The sequence below is a fragment of the Miniopterus schreibersii genome (genome assembly GCF_964146895.1).
Source record: "Miniopterus schreibersii genome assembly, chromosome: 10".
NCBI lineage: Eukaryota > Metazoa > Chordata > Mammalia > Chiroptera > Miniopteridae > Miniopterus > Miniopterus schreibersii.
Window position 1 is genome coordinate 60,993,830 of NC_138110.1, and position 27,902 is coordinate 61,021,731.

Consider the following 27,902-nt stretch of genomic DNA (forward strand, 5'->3'; position numbering starts at 1 on the left):
TAATGGTTGTACCTGCTGCAAAGGGCCGTTGTCCTGGCCAAATGAACCACATGCCAAGAGCTTCGATGGCAGGCACCAAGTAAACTCGACCCACTGTTGCTATGTTTAACACAAAGATCCCTGAAGATCAGGAGGCCTGGGCTGTCATCAAACGCTGTCCTGTTCTCACTAAGTAGCCTTGGCAAGTCACCCCTTCCCATGCCTCAGTTCCTCCATCTGGGAAATGGGAATCCCACTTCCTGCTTTGCCTCATGGCTCCCAGGTGAAGATTAAATGAGACCACAATGACAACATGTTTTGTAAGCCTGCAGTTGGGAGATGGGGTTGCCCAAGCCTGGGAAAGAGCCCTGGTACCTGCACCCGGCTCCCTGGCAGTGAGCTGATAGGACCCCAGAAGTTAGAGGCTGTGTGGGGAGCAAGGTCCCAAGATTCACAGCCTTGGCAAAGACTTCCAAGCTCAAACATAGTCCTCCAAGCAGTAGAGCTGCCTAAATTCAAATGAGCCTTGCTCATCCTGTGTCCTGAACCGGTGCCCCACCAAAAGGACCACTGGAGCACAGAGATGATCACCACCTCCAGGCTAAGCCAACATGCAGAAAAGTGTGCATGGCCCCCTCCCGCTCCCCCTCCCCCCCTCAGAAGGCTCAGGGCCTCATCAAGTCAACCAAGTGACAGAGCTGGAATTTAAGCCCCATCTTCCCAACTAAAATTCTTGCCCTTTAAGGCTCCTGATGCCAGAGTTGAGCTCAGTGTCCCAAGCTGCCCTGCTGGCCGGGGAAACTCTCTGGAGAATGCTGATCGTTTCTAATAGGAAGGGACTAGATGTTTCCCTCACTGTCTGGCAGGCAGGGCTTCCAGGCGCCTTGAGGTTAGGGTTAGGGAGCATTGCTATGAGCATCCAACACACGGCCAGGGGCTAGGTTTCACTGAATGTATAGTCACTGGGCTTTATTTCTAGAAACCAGGACACTCTCGTAAAGAACTGATTGGGGAGCCTCCTTGCTCACTTCCTAGGCTGCTGCAGCATCTGTGCTCCTCAGCTTGGACCTGAAGGCAGGAGGTACCTTGTATTTGTGCAGAATCTCTATGGCAACGGGAACCTTGCTCCCCCACAGCCATGTGTCCAGCCTCCGCCCACCCAGGAGGACACAGGACAGTGCAGAAGACATTAGTTACGCTCACCAGTATTCCTGGTTTTCCTCCCCTTTCTGGGCGTAGGAAGGGGTCGCATTTCGCCCTTGAGGTCAGGCAGAGTCATGTGACCCTCTGTGGCCCATGAAATGCAAGTGGAAGTGCCGCACCTCTCTTCTAGTAGCAGCGTTGAGTGCCTGTGTGTGAATCTTTTTCTTTGCTCTGGGGACTAAACAGCTTTGGGGCCAAATTCAGCCCAGGGCCTCCCCCTGAAACTTATGAACAGAAGCAATAGAGTGGTTAGAGCCTGGGCCCTGGAGCTCAATCATCAGGTTCAAACCCCAGCTCTGCCACTTTGCTGCATGACCTTGGGCAAGTTGTGCCTTTCTCGGTGTCTCAGTTTCCCCATGTGCAAAATAGGGACCGTCCTGGTACCTACCTCATGGTGCTCTCGTGAGGTTAAATGAGATCAAGTCCCAAAGCCTCAGTGCAGGGCTCAGCAGGTAGAGAGCTCAACAAACAGCTCTCAGGAGGGTGGGGCAGGAGGCTATCTCTTTTTTGTCCCTTTTACCTCTCCTTTGGGACCTGGGATGCACCCATCCACCCTCTGGATCTGGGTGAGTCACACGCTGGGAACACAGTAGAGGAAGGGAAGGGGGAGAGGACAACTGGAAGCTAAGAAAGGAGAGGAGACCCTGTCATCCTGGTACACAGGAGTCAGCTCTAAGAAATCCTGCTGGCAGGGTGAAGAATGATGATTTTGGAACTTGTAGCTTCTGAATCCTGGCTCTCCTCAGGTGCTGAGGAATGGCGGGGGAAACTGAGGCAAGAGGGATCAGCCAGCTTGAGTGCTGAATAAAGGCAATGAGAACTGAGTCAAAGCCCCTCCGGCTCTGCCTCTGCAGGGCCCTCAGAGGTGTCTGGCATGTTTCAGTCCTGAACCAAACCCGTCCTCTACCCAGCTGTAGCTACAGCTGCCAGGTGCCCCGGCACAGCCATGGGGGAAACACCCAGACCCTGAGAGAGGGTCCTTCCTGGAGACGAGCCCCAAATGCAGGGAAAGTGGAATCTTTTATTGAAAGGTTAAAGTACTCAGCATGGAGCCCTACCTGGAGTCCAAGAGGCCTCTGTCCTCGAGGCGACCTTCCTCTCCCTGCGGGGGGCTGACTGTGGGGCTGACCGTGGATGGGGCCCTTTGCCAATAGGGGCAATGGCTGGGTCCTTTCTCTGGGTGGGAGGCAGGTGGGAAGGGGGTCCGAGGACTGGGGAGGGGAGGGACCTGTTGTGGGGGCTGATGGGACTCGGGGCCGGGGAATGTTAGGTTGAACCCTTGTAGGGCTGCTTCTGCCTTCTTCTGGGGCTGCAGCAGCGTCTCTGCCTCCTGCCACTCAGGCGCTCAGCACCAGAAGGTCCTTGGAGGGCAGAACAGAGAGCCCAGTTAGTGGGTGAGGTGGCTTCTGGCTGCAGCCTGGCATCAGGCAAGTCACATTCTGGGAAGCAGTAACTCTGAACAGTGGGGGCACTGGGGCCCAAGGGGCCTGAGGGTCACCCTGGCTGTGTCATTAGCTTGCAGGGGACCTGAGGCAAAACACTTCCCTCCTCGCCCCTTATCTCCTTCTTCCCCCAAATAAGAGAAGCAGGTCTGAGCCCCTCTCCTTACTCTTCCAAAATCCAGTTCTCATAGTTAAAAATATCTACAGCAAAATAAATAATAAAAGTAATAGATTTAACCCATAGAAGGAAATAAATACCCATAAGTTCACACTGATATAAATAATTGAGTAAATAAATAAATGGTGGAGAAGGGACGCTCATCCTTACAGCAGAATTCTGACTAATGAGTGTAAAGGAATTCTAGAAATGGAAAGTCACCGTTAGGCAAACACCACGGTAGTAATTGTTGCAGGCAAGAACCATTCATGAATGCCCAAATTAGTGGGCGAAAGTGTGATGAAAAACACGGTATCTCCATAGTCTCAAAGGATCTCCCCATGAGATAGTTATTAGCAACAAATTAAAAAACAGTCACTCAGTGGAGAAACCTGACAGCGACCACCTTAATCCCATGATTGAAGTCGGCCTCTCCATGAATATAATGCTGATGTCCTGTGCCCTGATACAGCACACGAAGGGCACAGCATCACTCTGGCAGCATTCTTGCCAGAAATACATAACCTCAATCTAATCATGAGAAAACATGGGTCAGGTCCAAATTGGGGGACATCTCCCCAAACTGGCCAGACTCATAAAAAATGTCAAGGTCATACATAAAACACAAGGAAAACTGAGGAACTGTCGCAGATTGGAGGACTCTAAGGAGGGGTGACAACCAAATGCTAAGTGGGATCCTGAACCAAAGGACATTAGTGGGAAACCTGGTGCTAAGGTCTGCAGATGAGCTGATAACTTTGTATCAGTGTTAATGTCCTTGTTTTTATCATTGTACTCTGATTATGTAAGAGGCTAACTGAGCAAAGAGTATTCTGGAACTTTCTTTTCTGAACTATATTTGCAACTTTTCTGTAAGTCTAAAATTATTTCAAAATAAAAATTTGAAATAAATGACTAGACCCATATAATAATAATAAAAATAGCTACCACTTACAGAGAGCCTACAAGACCCTCTGAGTCTTTGTTTAAACCCATGGTTCTCCACCTCTCAGACCCGACACTCCATTTTACATTGTATTACAGGTGTTTGTGTTATCTCTTTAATTATTCTGAAATAAAAATCCATAGATTATATAATCTACTTGCACGTATATATTTTTAAAAACAGTAAAATTCCCTTATTGGAATATAAAGAAGAAATACAAGGTAAGTAATTTGTAATATAATAATGTCTTTTGATACAAAATACTCAAGCATGACTATTCAGGAAAGAAAAATTCATCCCCATTAGCTTCACAAAGGCCCTCAGGCTGGGCGGGGAGGCTGCAGGACAGCCCCAGTTGAGAAGCACTGGTTGGAGCCGTCTCAGTTATTTCAGTGCAATCCCTCCCCCTCACTGGCTGGGCGGCCTTGGGCAAGTGGCTCTGCCACCTCTGATATTCAGATCCTTCACCTATAACCTGAGGGCAAACATCAGCCAAGGTTGTGGTAGGGCTCAAAGGCACAGAGAACAGTGGGGCCCTGAACATGCTCAGCAAACGGAAAAAGTGATGAAGATGATGATGGTGGGGATGCTGATGAATTTGTGCCAATCCCAGTCATATTTCCTACCCCCCCCCATTAAAATGAATAACAACAGTTAACACTAAAATGCTGTACTTGTTTAATTTCTCACGAGAAACTACATGAGATGGGTATTGTTTTTTCCCCATTTTCAAATGAGAAAACTGAGGCTCAGAGCGGTGCTGAGGTCCTGTTGGAACTTAAGGCACCAGGACCAGCATCCCTGAGGATTGTCCTAGAGCCTGCATCTGACCCCTGCCCACACTGCCCATCCAAGGTCACTGTCACCTCCTTTGTTCCCATAAGGTGGCAGGGGGCCGCCCCCTGAGCAGAGGCCCAAGCCTGGCATGAGTGTGAGGAGCTGGGCTCTCTGCACTGCACACTGCTGGTGGCAGTACAAATGGTGCCACCTTTTGGAAAGTAAATTGTCAGTCTGGGGCAGAGGCCATTCATCCCACTTCTGGGAGTATGTTCCATGGAACTAAATCCTGGGTCCAGAAACAGTTTTGTGCACCAATATGTGCTGCAGCATTCTTTATTATAGTGAAGACACTGACAGTGATGGACACTTCTAAAATGCTTAGTATGTACCAGGGGTGTACAAGGCACTTTAAATGCAGAATCTTATTTTATCCTAAAAGCAGCATGATAGGTAGGTACTATGATTAGCCCCTTTTTACAGAGGAGAAAACTGAGGCTCAGAGAAGTTAAGTAGCTTGCCCAGGGTCACCCAACTGGAAGCTGACAGAGTTAGGATTTGAACACAGGCCTTTGGGCTCCAGTGTTCTCATTCTTTAAGCCCAATGCTCTACTGACTCCCTGATCAAAGCTATGTTTCAAAATAAAACTCCAGAAAAATTGGAATAAAAATCAGGAAAATGTTGTAACTGGTAATTTCTGGGTTGCTAAATGCGTGTTTGTTTAACCTTTTCTGTATTTTCCAAATTTCAGATACTGAGGCACATGTGGTTTTTATGGTGGAAACAAAAAGCCCCTACATTTGAATTTTAAAGCACTTGCCATGATTATAATTAGCAATTATTCAGGAATATTTACCCAAAGGCTCATCTCCCCACTGGCTGGGAGAGCTTCATATGGACCAGGGTCATATATATTTCTGTATGCCCAGCCCCTTGCATGTTGTCTGGCACACAGTAGGTGATCAATAAGTTTTTCAATGGACAGCATCACACTCCCATTTTGGGCAAATCCCTTACTGCTCTGAGCCTCAGTGTTCCCTCTGTAAGATGGGGGCAGTGACATCTGTCATGAGCACCACATGAGCTTGTGAATGTGCAAAGCTTCATTTGAGGCTTCTTAACAGCTTTGCGTCCAATTCCCTGGGCCCCAGCCTTTGAAGCAAGAGCTCCCTGCTGAGCCACCCTTCCCTTCCCTGCCCTGCCCTGCCGCCCCCCCCCCTTCCCCCCGTAGCTTTATCTCCCCTTACCTCCAAGACGTCGATGTCTGCATTGCTGAAGTCGATGTTAAGGATTTTGGGGAGAGGGACACCGGAGCCCAGCACAGCTGTGAAAAACCAAATGGTCAGGAACAGCCATCACAGCCAAGAGGTGTCACCCAACGGAAAGCCACCGGCATCCACAAGACTAGTCATTTCTTTTATACTCTGGGCCTCTGTCCTTGCAGTTCCTCCTGCCGGTAGCTCCCTCCCTCACCCTGGCTGCCTGCCGAGTTCTGAGCCTTCCTGAGACACCGATGTCACCTCCTCTCTGAGGCTTCCTCCGCCCCAGGCCAAGCAATTCTGGGCTCCTGCTGCTGCTCCTGAACTGCTCCATCGAAATGTTAATTCTCTGTTTCCACTTCTGCTACCTCGGCTCTACCAGGTTGTGAGTCTCTGGCAGACAAGGACCGTGTCCCCAGGGCCAGGCACAGAGGGGAGACGGATGTTTGCTGAATGAAGGCCTGGGCGGGTGCACGTGGGGCCCCAACAAGCGACCACGTGGGATGAACTGTTTGCTTTTAGATGGTCAGAGCCTGAGTAGACCTGCCGATTAATGTTCAAGAAAACAAGAAAGTAATACGGAAAGAAGAGAGGAAATGAAGGGAGGCAGGGCAGGGAAGCAGGGCAAGCTGGATTAACTGAAGGGAAACAGACTCGACTCCCGCAGGACTTTTCCGAGAGCCAAGGACGTTGTGAATGAACCCTAGAGAAATATATGCCATATTTTCCAAAATTGCTTGCCCATGGAACCCTTTTCTCAGAGTATCCTTTGGGACTAATTTTCCATGGGACCTACTTGGTAATCATGGTTCGAATCTAATCTCTAGCTTCCGAGAATGATAAATTGCATTATCGTGAGATCGAGGGACTTGCTGCCAAGGTCCCACCACCTCCCAGTGACCCAGCAAGGACAAGAGTCTCCGCCTCCTTCCCCCAGCCCCGCCCACCTCCTCACATCACCCTCTCCCTCTCGGTATGGCATGGGCTTTGTGACCAGCACTGTCCTTTGAATTAGAGTCAGCCTCCTCTTGTGACAGTCCTCAGAATAGGGGTCTATTTGACACCAAGCGCTTCCACAGGAACCCCTGCTGGTGCAGCGGGTGCCAGCCCCACTTCTCCCTTCCACAGAGCAGAAGTGGGGAGACAGAGGTTGCGACTGAGCAGCATGTCTTGGGGACTGGGTTTTCAGTCCTAATGGGGTCACCCAGTTGACGGAGCCCCCAGAGGGCACCACATCCAACAGGGAGCCCCAGAGAGGCAGAGCCGTGTGCTGTCTACCCCATTTATGAAGCTGGGCAAGAAAACCCTCTACCTGAGCAAGTGGCTGCCTAGGAGGCGGATCATGGGTGAGGGGGCCGGGGTGTCGGTGAGAGCACCTTTAGCTTTATCTCTAATGACTGGGTAAAACAAATGCATGATTAATCACAAGTCAGGGACAAAACAATGAATATACTTAGCAATACTGAGCCATGCACCTACAAATGGTTAAGATGGTAAATCTTATGCTATGTGTATTTTACCACAGTTAAAAATAAGCATATAAAAATAAATCAGAAATATCTTGGACTGTATTAGGGGGAAAATGAAGAAAGAAGAGCTTAGGAGGAAATATACCCAGATGCTGAGATTAATTGCCCCGGGAAGTGAGATTTTCTTTTTTTAAACTGTTCTGGACTTCCTAAAATTTGCACACATATAATTTTTATGTATAACCAGAATTTGATGTAGATAATCAGCGAAACAAAAACGATCAGCCGAGTAAGAAAAAATACAGCAGAAGCAAATAAGGGAGTTGTTGGGCCCTGTGGCAACATTTGCGTTCGGAGGCTTAAATAAGTAAGCTTAGAATGAAGTTCTTAGAAATGCTGTTGAGGTAGACGGTTGTGCATTAAACTTGTCCAAAAAACCAGGAGCCACCTGCTCCCCAGGCCACGTGCCCCCGGGAGGCATAGGCACCCACTCACCATTCATGGCGGGCAAAAAAGCCAGGTCGAAAATCTTCCCGACCAGCACCTCCATGAGGCCAACCTGCAGGGAAAGAGCAAGAACTCATCCCAGGCAACGGTTCACTGGGATCCCAAAGGCTGCTTCAGGCCCTGCCCTGTGGCCCAAGAGGAAGGTGTAGAGCTACTCCGGGACAATCTGGGACCTGGCAGTCAGAGCTCCTGTGACTCCAGAACCATTGAGCTGAGCAGCTCCAAGGTTCATCTGATCTGCTCAGTACAGATGGGGAGGCCCAGGCCTCAGGCAGCCCGAGCTCTGGTCCAAGGCTCACGGGGAGGCAGGGACTGAAGGGCGGCCAGTTTCCCCAGGAGGCACAGAGCACAGGGTCTATGGCAGATTGTTCTTAAACCACAATGATGTCACTGAAGGCTCTTGGGCCCTGTACTCAACATTCCAGGTTCCCATCCCAGCTCAGCCTCCATGGACCTCTGAGAAGGTTCCCTCACCTCTCTGACCCTCAGTTTCCTCATCTGAAAAGCAGACCAGCAAGCCCAGCTTGTAAGGATGCTGTGAGGATTATGGGCAGATCATGTAAAATGCCTAGAGTTGAGCCTTGGTTTCCACATCTGAAAATGGGAGTGAATAATCCTTCCCTTGTAGGGTGGTGTCAAAACCAAGCTCAGTTCTTACATGTAGAACCCCGGCCGTGGCGTAGGGCCCTGTGGTACTATAGTGACTCACATCCCAGCACTGCCTCCCACTAGCTCAGTGACCTGGAGTGAATCACTCACCTTCTCTGTGTCTGGCTCCCTCATTTGGAAAATGGGCTAATAATTGTCCCCAAATCATTAGTTTGTTGTGAAGATTAAATAAAAAAAGCTTGTGTGTTTTTTAAAGTGTATGTAATTTAGTGGCTGGTGCCAGTCGCCATTGCTCCATAAACAGTCACCGATTTCATTGTGTGAACTGCTTTTCTTATTTGGAGTCCAGAGGTTCCAGTTCTAGCCCCAGCTCTGCTAGAAACCATTGTGAGGCACATCGGTCCTTCTCTGGGCACCAGCCTCTCTGTCTATAAAATGAAGCTGCGATCCCAACTCCATGGGTTCTAGTTGTTTGGGTTTGAAAGCTCAAAAAATAGGCAATACACTGGGTATTTTACTATGTCTGCAATGTGGAAACCACCCAAGCTTGTCCTAGGAAGCAGCATCTGTTTCATTGTCAGTTTATAAAAAATAAAAAAGAGGGGCGTTTCTGAAGCCTTAATTAGGGTGAGGGACCCAAGAATGAACAGACTTGAAACAGGACCAAGCCCTAGACTCTGAGTGTCTGATTAGAAAAGCAGAATTCCAGAAAGCGGGGGTGGGAGGGAGGTTAGAAATACACCCAAACCTGTTTGTTTTACAGATGATGAAACTGGGGCTCACAGTGGGTTGGTATTGCCAAGGTCATAAGGGAGTCGGTGACAAGGCAGAGCCCCCTGAAAGGGGTCCCGTAGGATGTGGCTGCCCCTACCTTGCCACCCTGGAGTAAAGGGATTTGGGCCAAATGGGGGCATGGGGGCAGTCATCTAGAATGGGACAGCACCATAGGCAGAGTTGGAGGTGTGAATCTGTACTCCGCCCCTCCCTGGCTTGTGGGCCTCAGTTTCCCCATCTGTAAAATGAGACCTCACAGGGCTGATGTCAAAGTTTTGGAATTCACAACCCCTCAGGCCTCAATCAGTCTCACAGCAATGCCATTCCCAGATCTTGCTCTGGGGCCTGTTTGATACTTACATCAAAATTGCCCACATTTGAGGTTCTGAGGTTGAGGCTGGTCCTGCAGACAAAGTAGACAGCCCGTCAGAAGTAATGATTGCCTAGGAGTCACGGGGGGCTTGCATGTCACTAAGCTATCAGGAGCCCCTCCACCAGCATCCACACGAGGACCTCTCTTGATCTGAGGGCAGTTAATAAAAACAATGGTGGTCTCCAAGTATTGAGCACCAACCATGTACCAGACACAATGCCAAGGTGTTATATTCCACTCACACAAGGCTCAGATTGTAGCAGCACCACCTGCTAGTTGTGTGTCTTTGGCCAAAGCACTTAACCTCTTTATGCCTGTTTTCTCCTCTGCAAAGTGGGTGGATACCAGGCCTAAATGAGGGAATTCAAGTAAAGCCCTTTGAACTGTGCCTGGCACATGGCAAGTGCCACTTACACATACACAATCATATCCTGTTTAATCCTTTCAGCAACCCTGTGGGGGAGGAACCTAAGCTTCCAGGGTGACTCGCACCCTGAGCCTGTGTTCTTGGTTGTTGTGCTATTCTGAGCAGGGCGGCCCGAGGCCTAGGTTCAAGCTTTCTCCCTGCACTATGAGGGCCTCAGTCTCTCTGTGTCCAAATCTCACCTGCAAACTGACAGTCCTGCCTAAGAGAGGCCAGGCCAGACCCCCCCACAGGGCAGAGCCACTCGAGCACCCAGCAGGAGAGAAACACATGTTTTATTCCTTTCTGACTTCCACTCCCATCCCCCATGATACCCAAGCTCTTTCCTGCCCCCCACGGCTGCTCGCACTGCCAGGCACCCCAGCCCTTCGAGCAGCCCTTCTCACCCAGGCCTCAGGTCGAACTTGCCTCCTTACGGACTCCTGGGGGCTCCGATTAGTATCATATTATGAGTAACTCCCATTGTTGGGCTTGATAAATATTTGTTGTAAGAAGAAAAACTTATGACCTGGGCACGTGCTGACATTTTTACATTCAATCTCATTTATCTTGAAGTGGGAATAATCATAATACTTACATAGGTTGAGGTCAAGATTAAATGAATTAAGACACATTTAGGGCTTAGCTCAATGCTTGGCACAGAGAATGGTCCAATAAATAATAGTTATTATTATTATGAGTTCTATGAGGTAGGGACAGTTACCCCCATTTTCAGATGAGAACACTGAGTTTCAGAGACTGGGTCACACAGCCAGTCAGTGGTCCCAGTGGGTTGCCTCACAGCCCTTCTTTGTACTCACTGTGTGGCCCTGAGTAAGCAAATCCACCTCTCTGAGCCCTAGTTTTCTCCTCTTTAAAATGGGAGAGTAACAGCCCTGACTCCGTAGGTCAAGACAACGCAGGTGAGTACCTGGTGCAGAGCCTGCAGCAGCGGCAGGGCGGCATTATCAGTGATGTTGTCATTGGCAGTGGGTTCCTTCCATTAAGCTCACGCTTCACCCTCCCTGCCTGGCTCATGCCAGCGGTCTTGCAATCATCGTCCATTTTGACCTTTGCAGCCTCCTGGGTTTACCCAGTGCTGAAAGCCAAGCCAGGAGACCTCTAAGCCCTCCCTGGTGCCCCTCTGTGAGCTGGCACCAGACATGGCAGCACCAAAGAGGCCTTTCTTAGGGGCAGGAGCCCGAGCCGCAAACCCCCTTACTTGTCCAGCTTGGCGTCGATCATGAGCTTATCACCCTCCACAGAAAACGTGGCCAACAGTTCTGTGTCCTGGAGGAAAAGGAAGGAGAATGAAATGTCACTGCTGTCATGTGCTGGCCACCGCCTGCTGAGGGTGCACTGTGTGCCACACACTGGCTAGGTGATCCATTAACGCTGAGCATAAAAACAGGCTGTTCCCTGGGGTTTTGGTCAAACCTCCTTTGTGAGCTGAGACTGCCAGTAACCTCACCATATGACGGGTTTTCCCCCTCTGGAGAGGAGGGGTTAGGAATAATAAACTGCCCTTCTTAACTGTTGTTCACCAGTAAGTCACGCAAGGGCTGAGTGAACACTTCGCAGAACGACAACTGTCACAGGAAGCCGGCGATTGGCATGGGGTGTTTACAAGCCTCTCCCAGCTGTCTCAGAGGGGGTGGGGTGGCCTGCAGCTTAGGAAACCTGCTTCAGATGAGCCATTGCAGGTGGGATTGGGCATCATCACCGTCAATCATAATTGCCCCGCCCCACCATGAGAGGGCATAAAAGGTCCAGACTCATCGCCCTCTCCAAGCAGAAGCTTTGTTGTAAGAAAATCCCTCTGCTTCCCTGCCTCCCCTTACCCCCAAATAAATAAAGTTGGTCTTATGAAAAAAAAAATGAAGCTGCTAACAAATTCAGCTGACATTACTAGTAACAACAATAACAATGCTCATTGGGATGATGGAGAACAGGCTCTGGGCGTGCATGGCAGGGACCTATTGCAAATCATTCCATCCATTCATAAGGAAATAGCTTTTGAAGTGAGCCTGGAGGATAGGTAGGATTTGGCCAGGTGAAGGAGAGGGTGTGAGAGTGGTCCAGGCAGTGGGAAGGGCATATGCCAAACCCTGGGGAAGTAAAGAGGTTGGCATTAGAGGGACAGAGAGGAAGCTCGAGATCAAGGAGGTGACAGGACTCCAGGAGACTAGAGTGGGATGGAGCCAGACCAGGCAGGGATAGTGGGCTGGAGAATATTCAGGGGTACTGGGAGCACTGGGGAGTCGTGGCCGTGTTCTGAGCTGGATCAAACAAACATTTGGGCTGTTGATGGGAAAATCTCCACATAGTAGGGACTAGTCAACAAAGGACTAAATCAGGGGCAGGGCAGCCATCTCCTCTCACTGGGTGAGAATCAGCCATTTGAATTTCTCATCTAATGATGAGAGGGCTTACCATGCTCCCATCTCCCAGACTAGAAGTGACTCATTTGGTCTTGAGCCCTGGGTGGAGAGACTAGGAGGTCATAGCAGATGGGACAGAGCCCAAATGTCTAAGTCCAAAGTTTTAACCATGGAAGGGGAAATGGCACTTAATACAACACACTCCCTTGACAAATAATTACTAAGCACCTATTATGTGCTAGACCCTATCTACGCTACGCTCTGGGGATCCAGCAGTGAAGAAGGCAATTTGCATCTTTGCCCAGCAATAAACTAACAAACAAATGCATTTTATAATGTCAAGTTAAGGGTACAGAGAGAGATGGGAAGGGAGGGAATATTTTAGACAGGTGGTCAGAGAAGACCTTTCTGAGGAGGTGAGATTTGAGCAGAGACCTAAAGGAAATGAGGGTGTGAGCCATACAGATATCTGGAGGAAGAGATTTCCAGGCAGAGAGAACAGCATATGCAAAGGCCCTGGGGTGGGACTGTGCCTGGCATATTGGAGGAAAGACTGAGGAGCTGAAAGGTGACCAGGGGATGTTCTGGAAGCATGTTGCGGGCCATTGTGAGGGGATTGGCTTAAGATTCAGGATTGATAGAAAGCCTTTTGAGAAAGGGAGCAACATGATTTTAAGGGGATTCTTGCCTATGAAATAGTTGTAGAAATTGCATTTGTATCTATCCTCTGTTATGTACCAGGGACAAGAGAGCCAGTAACATCTGTCTAGTTTTCCCTTCCTCCAGCATCTAATAGAAAGCATAACACATAGTAGGTACGCAATAAATATTGTTGAATGCATGACAGGGGCCTACTTTGCCACGCACTGTGGTATACAAACCATGAGAACAATAATAACCAACCCTTTTGGAGCCCTTATGAAATATCAGGTACTGCTCTGAGCATCTTAATAATGCTCTGCTGCCTTACCCATGTGGTAGAGAGGAAAATCAGGCCCAGAGAGAGGGAGTGACTTGCCTGAGGTCACACAACTAGAAGTGCTAAAGACTGGATTTGAATCGGATCATCCGGCCTCATAGCCAAGCGTATAGTCACTATGGTGGGGACTGTGAAGATCTGACGGAGTCTGTGGACTCTAAGGGCCCACACCCCCAGACACTCACCACATCGATGACGCAGATAGTGGTTTCGACGTCATTGGGTTGGGACACCATGATCTCAGAGGTGGCAAACACCTTTACCAGTGCTTTGTCCTTCTGCAGTGTCACTGAAGGTGGGTTCGGCACCTGGATCCTGATGGTGAGTGGGCGGGACTCGGGGTACTGCTGGAACACCTGTGGGTAGACACCAGGCCAGGCTGAGCAGGGCCCTGGGTAGTGGGAGGTCTCACACTGGCTGCTTCAGATCCAATACATCACTTGAATCTTATAATCCACTCATAAAGGCTCCAGCCTGCTGCTGAGTTTGAGCAAGGGGCTGCCCTTGTGAGAATTAAGTGTGATGCTGCCAGCAAAGATTCAAGCTCAATGCCTGATGCATGAACATGCTCAAAACCTGGTACTGAGTGCAATGGAGTCACCTGGACATTCACAATGTCATTAACTTACTACAACATCCATAGGGTACTTTTTCCACCATGTTACAGATTAGAAAACTGAGGTTCAGAGGGAAGCACCAAGCAATTGTCCAAGGCCAGCAGGAGAGTTGAGACTCCAGCCCAGGTCTGAGTCTCTCAGAAGCTTATGCCCTTCCTCCCTTTAGATGCCCCAACTGGAATGAGAAAGGCCACAATTTAAGGTGTCTCACGGTAAAGTCCTGGAGCAAGGCACAGCCTGCTCAGGACTTGCTAGGGTCTCCAGAGACCCATAGTGGGAGGGATCTGAGCAGTTTGCTACAAAAGCTAATTTGCTAAAGGTACAACTCATCAAACGACCGGTTTCCCATAACTGCTAAATAACGGGCTTTACCAAAAATTTTATTTTAAGGAACCTTTCTTAACTGTATTAAATGAGCATAAATATATGAGAAAAACCATAGAGTGATTTTTTAAAAAATCCATTTAAATGAAAACTTTTCCATATGTAATGCAGTTAGAGTGGGTCCTGGCCCTAAGAAGACTTTATTGATTTTCTTGAACACAATCAAGGTGAAAGTCTTTTGAACAACCTCTTGGTCTACTGGCAAATCTAGTAAATTCAGCCAATTGACCACTCAGTGAATTCACCCTTTGGCAAAGTGGCTTTCAACAAATCAATGATTTGGCTTTCCACAAAGGGATTTTCAGGACACTTCCCTGAGAGGCCTTATATCCCAACTACCCCCAACCCAACATACAGAGTCTCCAAGAATTAGCAGCACCTGCCTTCCCAGGGGCACTGAGAAGTCACCTCAAATGCTCTCCCCATGGCAGCAGGAGACTCAGGATGCCCATATTAGCTCTGGCCAAACCTCTCCTGGTGACTTACCCCAGCCTGGTCTCTAGGAGACATTCTTCAGGGTCTAGCCTGAATCCCCCTGCTGCACACCCAGCCCCATTTCAAGGCCTGAGTCCCTGCACTAGCCTAGCTCTGCCGCTGTCATATTGTGTGACTTTTCCAAGCCTCTGTTTCCTTATCTGTAAAATGGGTTATCACTCTGGCCCTGTGGATGGGGGAATGATTAGAACCAAATGAAAGAGTGAATTCCTAAAAATGTTCATAAACTGTAAATGCAGTGTTCATAAGAAATGGCCCAATAAGTAAAAATCCAATGGGAGGGGTCCACCTGCCTATGACATAAGATCATGGTGCTCTGCCATTCAGCTTTCAACCCCATGAGGGCGATAGTAACCATTTGTAGAGTTTGGCCTCCTTTCCTGACTCCTTTGAATTCCACCCAGAACTAGACAAGACAGGTTAAAAAAAAGAGATGGAAAATGTCTGAAATGGCTGTAGATTACAGCAATCCTTCACACCTGCACAACACTTAGTATGCTATTTGCTGCCAAGTGCAAGGTTACAGGCCTGGGACCAGAGCTGGGGTGAGAACTGAGATAAGCAAGGCCTTTGTTCCAATTATCTATGGCAGCTAATCTGACAAGAGTGCATTTGCTCTTTTATTTTTTTAAAGAATTTGTTATTGTTAACTAGAAGAATAGTAATTAATACTTATCAAATACCTCCTCTGTGCCTAGATTCAAATCTCAGGTCGAGGGCTACCCTGTGAGGTGAGCATTGTTGCCCTGATTTCCAGATGAGAAAACCGAGGCTCAGAGAAAAGTCATTTGCCTAAGAGATTGTGGTTGGGGTGCTCTGAGTTGGAACTCAAGTTCATGTCTATGTGCTCCATAGATATGGTTTTATTCCTTCAGAGTCACCAAGCACCACATGTGCCTGCACTGGCATCTTTACACACAGCATCTCCTTCATGTGAAGGTCATGTCTCTGGCCTTTACTCTGCTTGATGAGCCTGTGGAATAGGAGTTACCACCCTTTTTTCACAGACAGGAAGCTAAGGCTCAGAGATGTTAAGATGCTGGACTGAAAACACACAGCGAGCAGCGAGGAAGTAGCCCAGCCAGGATTAGACCAGTGCAGGCCAGTCCACAGCTGGAGCTCAGGACCTTTCCACCTCAACCCTCCACGTCGCGCCTGGCCTCATAGGGGTCTGGCCTCCAAGCCTTCTTTATTGCACCCCGAGGGGGAGGTCAGAGCACCCCACCCTAGCACCCAGTGTCTTCCCTTCCAACTATCTGAGTGCGGGGCGGGCTGAAGGTGAGGAGACGCAGCCGCCTGACGTACCTTGGGGATCAGGGCTCCCAGCGTGGACGTGGTCAGCGGGGGAAGCTCCTCGAACTGCAGGACAGGGAGAGGCATGTGAGTCCCTGCGGCTGGGCCGACAGGGGTCGCGAACCAGTGATTCGCTTCCAGCGTCCCCAGAAAGCCAGTGGGGCATCTCCTCCCCCGTTAGGTCCCCTTGGGAGGCCCCACCTGAGTAACGGCAGCCACCGTGTAGACCACGGCAGCTGTCCTGTGGTTAAGGGGACAAGGCCAGCCCTTCAGCTTCCCATAGGCATGACTTGGAGGGAGGAGGCAAGGCCTACCTCTTGGTCCCCTAAAGTGTAATTCTTCATTAAAACAAGGTGGGCTTCAGTGAGTCCACGTGCACAGCCCACGTCCACTGAATGCCTGATTCTGCAACACTCTGAACCACCTGTACCATTGTTTACTTAATGTCTTCTTTAAATCCACTTACTCTTCAAAACCTCAGATACTAAAAAGTGGAAAGCCAGTACCCCTGGGTAGAGATGGCAGCTGTAAAGCTAAAGGCAATAAAAACAAAGCAGGGCCACTACTCCCTGCATGGGATCGTTGTCTCTGGAGGGCTCTGGGGGTGCGTCCTGTTCTCTCTAAGTTATAAAGAGGACACTTAAAGGGCAAAAGAGGGTTAACTATATCCCGGCACAAACAGAGGCTTTCCTCCTAATGCAATCAAAGAGTGACAGAATTGGTACAGTGATTTTTGTAGAGAACATCCCGTTCTTATGAGATACATACTGAAGTTTATGAAGTGAAAGGTCATGTCTCTGAAAACCCCAAATTATTCAACAGCAGGTAGATGGTAGATAGCTGATGAGAGGTAGATAGATAGGCAGGTAGGTGTGGGGGCAGATGGATGGGTAGATGGATATAAAGAAAACATTACAAAATATTGACCACTGAATCTAGGTGAAGGATATTTGGGCACTAATTGTGCTATTTTACAACTTTCCTGAAAGCTTGAAATTTTTCAGAAGAAAGGGTTGGGAGAGAAAATGACTCTGGAGCATACCTAAGAGTATTTTATTCTTATGTATCTTTTAGTTACTTAGTATGAGTGTTTACCAGGTAAAAGGATTCTAAACATTTATATGGAAATACATATAAATGTATGTATATATTATGCTTTTTACAAAGAATTGGAATAAAATTAGATAAAATTAGATAGTGAGAAACTTTCTCACCGTATGATTTGATGCTGTTGAATGCCATGTCTGGGAACCACCTAAAATCTTCCTGGGCGTCATGCTTTGGTAAACACTGACATAACTGATACACAGCCATGAACTAGAGATAGTCAAGGGGTGGACTGTCTATAATTCTCGATTTAAAGCAATTTCCCCAAGGCCATGGGGACTACAGGATCCATTGGAAGCTGTCCGCTGCCCAGCCGGCCCCACCCCCAGGTGGGGCCATGACTCACCATGCCATTGGTGATGTCAACATCCAGTGCCCCTTCTTTCTGCAGGAGAGTCAGCACTGAGCCCAGGAAGTTGGCAGAAATGGCCAGCTGGGAGTTGGTGTTGTCTCCCATTGGGGGCAATTCTGGCATCTTCGGCCTGGGAGCCTTGGCTGGACGCCCCAGTGGATAGTCGATGAGCCCTCCTCCAGCCTCCCCAACCAGAGTCTGGGGAAGCAGAGAGGAAAGAGGTCAGAGGGAGGGGTGCAGGGAGAAGAGTTGAGGAAGGAGGCTGAAGGCTGGGTGAAGCCCAGAATCTGCCTCCAGGCAGCCTTCCTTGATTAAACCCACGGGGTCTGAGTGACTCATTTATGGCCCCAAGATCTTCAATTTGTGATGGCATGGGGTCTCTTGCAGTTTCCACGCTATGACTGTTTATGATTATAGCCATGGTATGTCACCATATACATTAAATACATGTGTGCACAGATCCTTTCTCCCCTCAGCCCGGCCACAGCGAGTTAGCATGTTTATGCACCCGCACAATACGCATTGGCGTATCTACTCTCTAGACCAGACTCTTCTCTGTGGTCTGCCCCAGGGGCCTCTCTACGTCAGCTTGAGCCACTCTACACACATACACATCCAGCTCATTAGAGCCTAGTCTGTGCATCTCTTCCCAGCTCCATGTTCAGTGAGACTTGTTGGTAGCTTGCAATTGGCCATGGTGGGAGTAGTTATACCATGGAAATCAGCACATGCTACAAATCAGGACTTTTTCTTTTTAATCATGGGATCTGGCTGTTAATGCTTTACCCACACACTAGTGACTAGATTCATTCCTCCAGGAAACTCAAGCCCATAGCAGCATCTCTAGTAGAAGCCAGACTGCTTGGATTCAGATCTCAGGTTCACATTTATTAGCTGTGACCTTGGACAAGGGGCTTAACCTCTCTGTGCCTCAGTTTCCTCAATAAGAGTGCCTACTTCATATGGTTGCGGTGAGGTTGGATTAGAAATGTGCTTAGTACGCAGCAAGCACTTAAGACATGCTGGCTGTGATTATGGTGTTTTTTTTAACATGGCTCCTAGAAGGGCCTCATCTAATCATAAAAGGGTCCTGTTCAAATGTTGCTACCCAGGCACTCAGCAGAAGCCTTGGGGGGCCCTCGTTCCCATCCCTGTCTATAGGGAGAGGGCCACCTCCCCTTGCCCCGAAGTCCAGGCACTCACGTTGAGGTCCAGCTCCAGGAATTCCCCAGTCACCAGTGGGAGGCTGGAGAAGGTGTACTGGACACTTCCCAGTATCCCCAGAGGAATCAGAGCTGCAGGCAAAGGTGAGGGTTACAGAGAGGTCCCCTCACCCTCCCGGACACCTTCCCTCTTTGTGTCCCAAGGCAGCAAGGCTCCAGCTCTAGACACCATGGAAAGAGTAAGAGTTCTGGGTTCAAATCCCAACTCTGCCTCTTCCTTGCCATTTGACCACAGGCGAGACACTGCGCCTCTTTGAGCTACAGTTTCCCCCTGTAAAATAGGTTTAACATAACTCCTTGGACTATCCTGTGGGGGGCAGTGAGGTCCTGGGTGTTGATAAGCTTTGTAAGCTGAGAAGTCCTGTGCACTGGGCAAGAAGCTTTGGGGTTCCCACAATGTGGTGCTTCATGGGATCGGACATTTCCCTGACTGCTCGTGTTGAATAGCCCCATCCTCCGGGCTCTTCCTCCCTTGATTCTGGCCACAAAGGGGGAGAATTTGACCTGTCTGGGAAAGCCATCCTCAAACTGCCTGGCATCCCAGGGAAATGGGTGCAGCACCAGGGAGGGCCACCCTGTATGGCTGCAGAGGCTGTGCCCTGCACGGCTCAGGTGCCACCGTTATGCATGGAGCAGGCTGGCCTTCGGAATGTCCACTCGGAAATCCTGGATCGGGGGGTGCTGGAGCCTGGTTCTAAGAACCGGGACAGTGTCCACATGTCTCCTTACTCTCCAGTCCCTCTGGGGGTTGAAGCTGAACCCCTCATTTTAGAGATGAGGAAACGGGGAGGGGTCCGTTCAAGTCCACACACCCGCCAGGGCAGAGCCAGGGCTCAAACCCAGCCTTCGGACTCCTAGTCCAAAGCCACAGGCCCCTGGGTCCGGTGGAGCCTCCTCCCTCTGGGCCTTTGTGGAGGAATGTTGGGGGACAAGAGGAAAGCCCAGGTAGACTCTCCCCCAAGGCATCGGTCACACAGCACTGTAAGGGTGTGGGGGGGTCTGAGCCCCGACCATGCCGGGTCCTCCCAGACATTGCTGTCCCCACGCTAGCAGGTGTCGGCCGAATGAAACAGAGCTAGAAGAACTTACAGTCCACGAGTCCCAGCTGGTCGTTGACAAGACCCAGCACGACGTCCACGATGGGGCAGAGCTGCGGGCGAGAGAAAGCATGAAGACGGTGACCGTGCGGGGCTTGCGGAGGGCACGCACGAATCCTACCCACAATGCAGCTAGTGCTTACTGACTTGCTCTGAGCTTGGCATTGTCCTCCCCACAGCCCCGCAAGGAAGGCTCTCCCATTTCACAGATGGGACAACCGAGACTCAGAGAGGTGATATGACTTGTCACGCAGCTTGGAAGTGGCTGAGCTAGGACTCAAACTCAGAACTGTGCGATTCTCAAGCTCCACTTCCCTAAATCTTCACTAATCTGTCCCTCAGGTTCCTCAGGGTTTTCCCTGGACCCCAAGAACATGCCTCTGGGTCACCTGCCTATCCACAGGGATGGAAGCTGGACTGTGGCTTCTCGGCCTGGGGAAAGTCTGTGCTTCTGGATAGGTTCTTACCAAGTCAGGAAGGACATTGGCCAGGACTCGGTTCACTAAGTTGTCCACAAGGTTGGGGAGAAGCCTGAGGAGAGAGAAGCAGGATGAACAGGGGCTCCCTGGCTGTCCACACTCGGGTCCCAGCCCAGGCTCTGCCTAAATAATGAGAACTGGACAATTTTTCTGAAGACCGGAAGGGTGGTGCCCCTCCACCCTAGACCTTGCTGGACAGGCTACTCAGGCAAGCTGGTTGACTTCCATTCACTCATCCACTCACCCATCCATTCACTTACTCATTCAACAAACAAATCCTTCTAGAGCTCTACACTGGGCCAGGCCCAGGCTGGGATGTTCCTGATTTTTAACTACAAATGTCGTTCCCTCCTGCTTCTCTGCCCCTCTTCCAATGGACTGTTCGTTGCAGCTTTGTGCAATCTTCCCAAAGGGAAAATGAATGTATTACTCTATCCAAGCACCTAGCACAGTATCCAGTGCATAGTAGTTGCTCAATAAATGTTTGTGGAAGGAAGGGAAGGAGAAATACTGGCTGACAATTTGCACTCAGGTGGTCCACAAGAGAAAACAAGTCGTTGGTGCTGAGAAGACTGGGAGATGCACTCCATTCTACAGACAAGAAAACTGAGGTCCAGAGAAGGGACCCAGCACAAGTTCTAAGTGCATCACCCAGCTCTAACAAGTTAGTTAAGGGGGAAAGAGATCATTGATGCATAAACAAGACACATAAATAGACAGACAGGCTTGCAATGCAAGTGCTCCTTTCCCAAGGCCCTGTGGCGATGAGAAGACGAGGGAAACATGGCTATCCTAACACAAAAGTATCACCGACAACTTGATCCCTTAAAAGCCGGCCCCCTTCACCCTACTGAACACTGCCCTGCCTATGCCCCCCACCCAGGTTGTAGCTGACTGTCCGATGCTGTGCCAGTTTGTCAAAGCAAAGAATTTCTTGAGATAAAATCCTAATTAGAGCATTTTCCCCAAGCTTACTATGCATTTTGGTCTCCTTTCCAAGTAGATTCACACCCCAAGGGGCCTTGTCTTGGTCCCAGTTTTCCTCAAATGATAAGACCCATGAGAATGCACATGTGTGTTTATCCATATGTGCATGTGTGAGCATGTGTGCATGTGTGTGTGTTGGGGGGATGGTTTGAAGTTAATCTATATACGTTGTGGGCGCAGACGGTTTTCTCCTTCTGGGAAATTATCTGGTAGACCCACTGGCCCCGTGTGAAATGCATGTAAAAGGCTATTCATTGTGACAGTATTTGTCAGAGCAGAAGGTCAGACAAATTGCAAAGCCCAGCAATAGGGGCTGGGCCAATAAATGGTGGTTTACCCAGACAGTGGACTATATCACAGCTGTAAAAAGTTAAACAAAGCTCTCAGTATTCGGATACAGAAAAATCTCCACATTGAAGAAGTTAAGAAGGAAAAGTGCAGGACAGTGTTTACAGCAGGTGCCCGTTCGTGTTAAAAGGAGGGGGGGGAGCGAGGGTGCACGTTTCTGTTTGCTTCGTGCGCGCAACGGAATGGGAAGGTGAGCTTGGTGAGAAGGGGCCGAGGGGAGGTGGGCTCTTCACTCTATGCCTTTCTGTCTTTTTATATTTTCGAACCATGTATTACCAACTGTATTTCCTAGTGAAAATGGGAACTTAACCATCGGTGAGGTGCCTGTGTGCTGCCCCCCCCCCCCCCCGGGGCCTCCCCTCACGGAATGCCAGGGGCCAGTTTTCTCCTGGAGCAGAAACAAAGATTCAGAAAATCTCACATGAACCAGAAATTCTTGGGTTCAAGCTGTACAATGAGTTTTTCTGCTCCCAAAGCTCGGGGTGGGGGTGGGGGGGCAGGACTGAACCAAGAGACTGATAACACGGGAGGGCAGGAGGGGGCCAGAGGACACAAAGAGAAAAGCCAAAGAGGGATCTCCCATGATGAGGGCCAGGGAGTGAAGAGAAAAGGGCTCCGTCCTGAGCTGCCCCGATGGGCTGTCATCCAAGACCGTCACCTGGGGCAGCGTACTGGCCCATACACAGACACTTGCAACCTCTCTGGTCAGAGGGTAGGGACTCGGGCACTTTGTGGGGAGGGAGTAATAGGAAAAAACTCACCCCCTGACCAGGATTGCACTGGACAGAACCAACTGGGAAATTTTCTTATGAATTGGGGCACTAATGGACACAAAACCCGTTAGACGTATACTCAGGAACTCCTAAAATGTGCCAGATTCTGCACTAGGGTTTTTACATTCATTATTTCAATTCCAAAGGAAAAAGAATTACCCCCATTTCAAATATGAAGAAATTGGAGTTCAGAGAGGGCAACCGAATTGCTCAAAGTCACACGGCAAGGGCGAGTGGAGCTGAGATCTGAACCACGGGATGCTTCTAAAGCCTCTGCTCTTAACCATATCGTTGGCCGTCCCACCCTTCTCCCGCACAAGGCACGCACTGCCGCTGGTACTCACCCTCGCAGCAGTCTCACTTTGATCCCCCCCAGGAGGGTGTCACATCTCTCGATGACCAGCCTGGGGTAGCCTGTGCGGTCCATGGTCAGCCGGACCTTGGCCGTAATGTTCACCTCCACGGCGATGTCCAGGAAGCCAATGAGGCTGGAGGAGACCATGAGGCAGGGAGACAGAGTCAACCCCAGCGTCCAGGCAGCTCAGCCGCACCCAGCCCTGCCTGGCACCTCACATCCTTGCTGCCCCTGCCCCTGCCCCTGCCCCTTGCTATTCTGCATCTATTATGCCCCTGGCTCATCTCTAGGGGTCCCAAACCAGAAGACTTCCCTGTTCCAAGTTATCTGTGAACAAATCTATGTCCCTCCTCAGTCTGTGAGAGCTTCAAAGGCTGGGAACTGGGGTCAATAAATGAACTCTATGTGTAAATTTTGGTTTCCAAGGTGACCACACAACGACCTAGCTTTACAAACATGACCTCAATCCGTCGGGAGAAATCAATGCAAAAGTCTACCCTCTGAGGTCCTCTGATAGGCACCTGCCAGGGGGAGGCACTATTCAGGGAGGCATCTGCTTACCTTCCCTCACTTGTGGCCACAGCCACCTGGAAATGAGATGTCATTATGCCCATTGCAGGTGAAGACACTAAGTTTCAGTGACATTAAGGGACTGGCCCAAGGTCACACAGCTTACAAAACAGTCAGAATTTGAACCCAGGCTGTCACCTGACTTCAGCCTTCTAGATCTTAACCATCTCTCAGACTGCCCTTGCTGCTGACGGGACCTAAAGATGACCTGAGCCCAGAGATAGAAGCCATACACTTGGTGGCAACACATTAGACCTTATTAGTCCCCGAATTAAGGACAAAGAGGCCGAAGTGTAGGGAAGGGAAACAACCTGCCCAGGATCTCCCGGCCAGGACACAGGATGCTGGGGTCCCCTCCAGGGCCAAGGGCACACACCTCTTCCCATTGATGGCCACGCGGGTGTACAGGCTCAGGTAGACACCCACACCAGGCAGGAGCCGAACAGACACCCGAGGGAGGGTCAGCTCCACAATTCGCAGCCTGCAAGGGACCAAGAGCAATGAGAGGGCAGTCACCGCCTCTGCTGGCCATGCCACTCACCTGGGAGCGCCTTCCCTCACCCCTCACCCCTTTTCTGTGTCCCATTCAGTCCTCCTGACTCTAAAGAGACCTGAAATTTATGGATAGAACTTGGAAAACACGGAGAATAAAAGCCAAAAAAATGTCATGGCCTGCACTCCCACTGCCCAGAGACCCACTCTTTATGCTTCCGTGTATTTCCTTTGATTTTTTTAAATTTAGAGATGCCATTCTTTTGGCTTGTCCCTGCCCCCCTTGTCTGGTTCCCTCTTACACATCCTCAGATTTCAGCTCAAGGTCCTCTTCCTCCAGGAAGCCTCCCTTATCTCCCCTACTATACACACCCTCATCTTCCTACCACTGCAGTGATTGTATGATTATCTCCAGTTTTCTTTTTCAATGCCCGTGCACCACACTAGCCTGCAAGCTCCATAGGACAAGACACGTGTCTTTTCTTGGCTAACCGTGGGACCGTGTCTCCAATGCCAACACAGTGCCCAAACCAAAGTAGGAGTTCTATATATTTTTTAATTAAATAGTGAATATGAGGAGGAGGCTGGGCTGAGTTGAAATTATAATATACACAGGGTGGTGCAAAAGTAGGTTTATAGTTGTTCATATGGAAAATAATACAATAATTAATGAATAATAGTACTAGAATAAACTCTGTGTTTCACATACTCACAGCTGTAAAGTTACTTTTGCTCCACCCTGTATGTATGATTTTAAATCCTTGGGCTTTTCCCACCTAAACTATATTACTACGACCATTCTACAGCTGGGTAAATTGAGACTCAGAGGAAAGGAATGGTCCGAAGGCACACACAGATATAAAAGGTTGAGCTGGGACTCAATTCAGGACTGTTTAATGACAAGACCCAAAACCATAAAACTTGAGATTCTCAAGACAACCCTGACTTGTCCAAGGCTCTGAAGACCATCCCTCCTCCAGCTCCACCCATTTGGAGATTCGTCATAAGGGACTTGAGAGGGAGATCCTGGCCCATCCTTACCCGGTGATGCCCTGCACAGTGCTTAGGATGCCGCCCTCGCCGAGCACGCCCAAGACGCCCCCTCCTCCGAGAAGTCCTCCGTCACCAAGAAGACCACCTCCGCCAAGCAGGCCACCTTGGCCTGACAGGATGCCATCGGCTGCCAGCATGCCACCAGTGCCCAGCAAACCACCTGGGCCCAGGGCCCCAGTGGCTACCCCGGGTGGGATCTCTCCTGGCCGCAGCTCTCGCCGGTGCAGCCTGCCCACTGTCGCCGCACCTTCCGCTGACTTATATCGCCGAAGGTCCCTGGCGCCACCATGCACCTTCTCAGCGTTGCGGTAGTAGCTGCTTCGAAGGTCCCTTACGCTTCCATCAGACTCAAGGATTTCACCGTATCGGTATTTGCCCCCCAGCTGAGCAGCGTTGTCGTTGGTTTCAATGCGACCATACTTGTAATTACCGCCCAGCTGGTTGCCATTGGTATATTTTGGGGGGGTGTCTCGGACATGGAAATCATTGTAAGGAACACCACCGACACCTCGGGGGAAGTCGGCGCTTCTGTAGGCATCGTAACGGTGTCGGCCACCACCCAAGAGACCACCACCACTGCCACCCAAAAGACCACCACTGCCACCCAACAGCCCCCCACCACTGCTGCCACTGCCCCCCAACAGCCCCCCACCACTGCTGCCACTGCCACCCAACAGCCCCCCACCCAACAGCCCCCCACCTGTGCTGCCACTGCCACCCAACAGCCCCCCACCCAACAGCCCCCCACCACTACTCCCACTGCCACCCAATAAACCTCCTCCAACTCCACCCAACAGGTCATCGCCACCCCCGCCGCCACCACCACCAAGCAGGCCTCCCAGAAGACCACCTCCCCCGCCGCCTCCACCTCCACTTCCGCCAAGCAGGCCCCCCAGGAGAGGCCCACCACCGTCACCACCAGCTTTGCCCATGGGCACCTCTCTCAGGGCCGAGTGGAGAGCATCGCTCTGCTGCAGGGTGCCCGAAACGGCTGTGGAGAAGCAAAGGTGTCAGTCAGGGCTCCTCCCTTTCCCACCTCCAGCCCCAGGCACCACCCCACAGGTTAAATGCCGAGGTCAAATGCGAAGACTTCTCCAGACCCACCAGCCCTGATACCCTCGTGAGCTCATTAGCTGCTGCCTTCACGATGCACTCAAGTGCTCGCACTTTAACTAGATTTCAACAGCCGTCAGCCAAACCCGGACAGATTTGCTTCCTTGCCCTCCCTTCCAAGTGCTCCATGCTTTCCAGCTTCAAAAATCTACTTCCATGCATTCTCTTAACTGATCCCTGGGAAGTAGTCACAGCCAGAATTATTGTCCCCATTTGATGGATAAAGAAACTGAGGCCTATGACACTCAGACAGGAGACGACCTAGTTTTTTATTCTTGTAATAGCCTTGGGTGGGGGTTGGGGCAGGGAGGTTAGAAGCAGGAATAATTATAGCTCCTGCTTTTGAGAGCGTTCTATCTGCTGAGAGTTGTGCTAAGTTTACAGAAGGTCAACTTGAGATGGGGACTGTAACTACACCCATTTTGCAGATGAGTAAGCTGAGGCTCAGAGAATTCAAGTCATAGACTTAAAGTCACAGATTTGTATTCGTCCCTCGGGAAAACTGACTCCAGAACCCAAGCTCTTAATCACTGCTCTCTACTGCCTCATGCATAAAGTTCCCAACATGGTGTTTGGCACATAGTAGGTGCTCAGGAAATAGTAACCAAAAGGAAAGGGGGAAACTAAAGCCCAGAGAGAAGTCACCCATCCACTTGATACAGAATCTGCCAGTGAGGAAGAGGGTCCTTGGGAACTTCAGAGTAAGCAGGACAGCCTTGCCCGCCCAATGCCACCCCTACCCCCTGCAGGACTGGACTCACCATTCCTCAGCACATCTTTGGTAACCCTGAGGACCGTGTTTGTTTCTTGGCTGAAGCCACACACAGCTGTCACACAGAGAGCAGCCACACACCAGGCCGTCCACATGCTGGCAAGCGCTTTCCTGCTGAGGTGACAGTGCGTCAGATGGCAGTAGCTGGCCATCACCACCCTGGCCAGCAGAGGAGCTGGGTGCCTCCTTCCGAGAGTCACATCAGCATCCTGTTTGAGTGTCTGTTATATATCTCATACAATGTGTTATGATTAGGAAGCAGAGGTTCTGGGGAAAAGGAACCAGGTCACACAATGGAGCAGAGTCCAGAATTTCTGACACCACTTTCTTTTCTTTTTTTAATATATTTTTATTGATTTCAGAGAGAGGAAGGGAGAGGGAAGGAGAGAGAGAGAGAGAGAGAGAGAGAGAGAGAGAGAGAAACACATCAATGATGAGTCATTGATCGGCCGCCTCCCGCACGTTCCCGACTGGGGATCAAGTCTGCAACCCGGGCATGTGCCCTGACCGGGAATCGAACCCTGATCGCCTAGATCCTAGGTCAACGCTCAACCACTGAGCCACGCCCGGCTGGGCAGTGACACCACTTTCTGCGTTTCTCAAACTGAAATTAATCTGGAGATACAAAGCAGACCCATGAACTAAACTGGCCCCGTACATGGATGTTAGATTATCTCACAAGACGAAATTTTTAAATGAGCTTTAGAGAGAGAGGTCATGGGGATTCCAACCAAAACAGCAAGCTGGTAGCAAGCAGACTCTGGGGAAATCTCTCTAGCATCTACCCCTTTATTTACCTACCTGCCCACCCATCCATCCTTCCACGCACCCATCCATTCATCCACTCACCTATCTCCTGCAACCATCAGTTCTCCCTCTCTGGCTCAGCCATCTGTCCTTTCATCCATGCTTCCAGCCGTCCTACCATTCATTCATCCACTCGTCCATCCACTCATCCAACCATCCTTCTCTCCCTCTTCAATCATCTTATCCATCTATCCTTCCATCCATCCATCCATCCATCCATGATTCAACAGCCAATAAGCCAGTGATATACCCATCCATCCAGCCTTCCATTCATCCTTCCATCAGTCCATCCACCTATCAACACGTTCATATAGCCACCCTTCCAT

At 50.0% G+C, this 27,902-nt stretch overlaps 1 protein-coding gene across 1 annotated transcript; it reads right to left on the minus strand.

Moving 5' to 3' along the window:
- Positions 1 to 2,184: 2,184 nt before the first annotated feature.
- BPIFB4 (BPI fold containing family B member 4) lies at positions 2,185 to 26,864 on the minus strand (the record flags this gene model as incomplete). Its single annotated transcript, XM_081149244.1, has 16 exons — positions 2,185 to 2,543; positions 5,753 to 5,829; positions 7,729 to 7,792; positions 9,484 to 9,526; positions 11,122 to 11,189; positions 13,445 to 13,615; positions 16,061 to 16,114; positions 17,502 to 17,705; positions 18,711 to 18,802; positions 19,820 to 19,880; positions 20,295 to 20,358; positions 22,759 to 22,902; positions 23,716 to 23,820; positions 24,873 to 25,392; positions 25,804 to 25,875; positions 26,759 to 26,864. The coding sequence occupies 16 exons, from the start codon at positions 26,862 to 26,864 to the stop codon at positions 2,520 to 2,522; spliced, it is 1,869 nt and encodes a 622-aa protein (XP_081005370.1). The 3' UTR covers positions 2,185 to 2,519.
- Between the last annotated feature and the right edge of the window lie 1,038 nt (positions 26,865 to 27,902).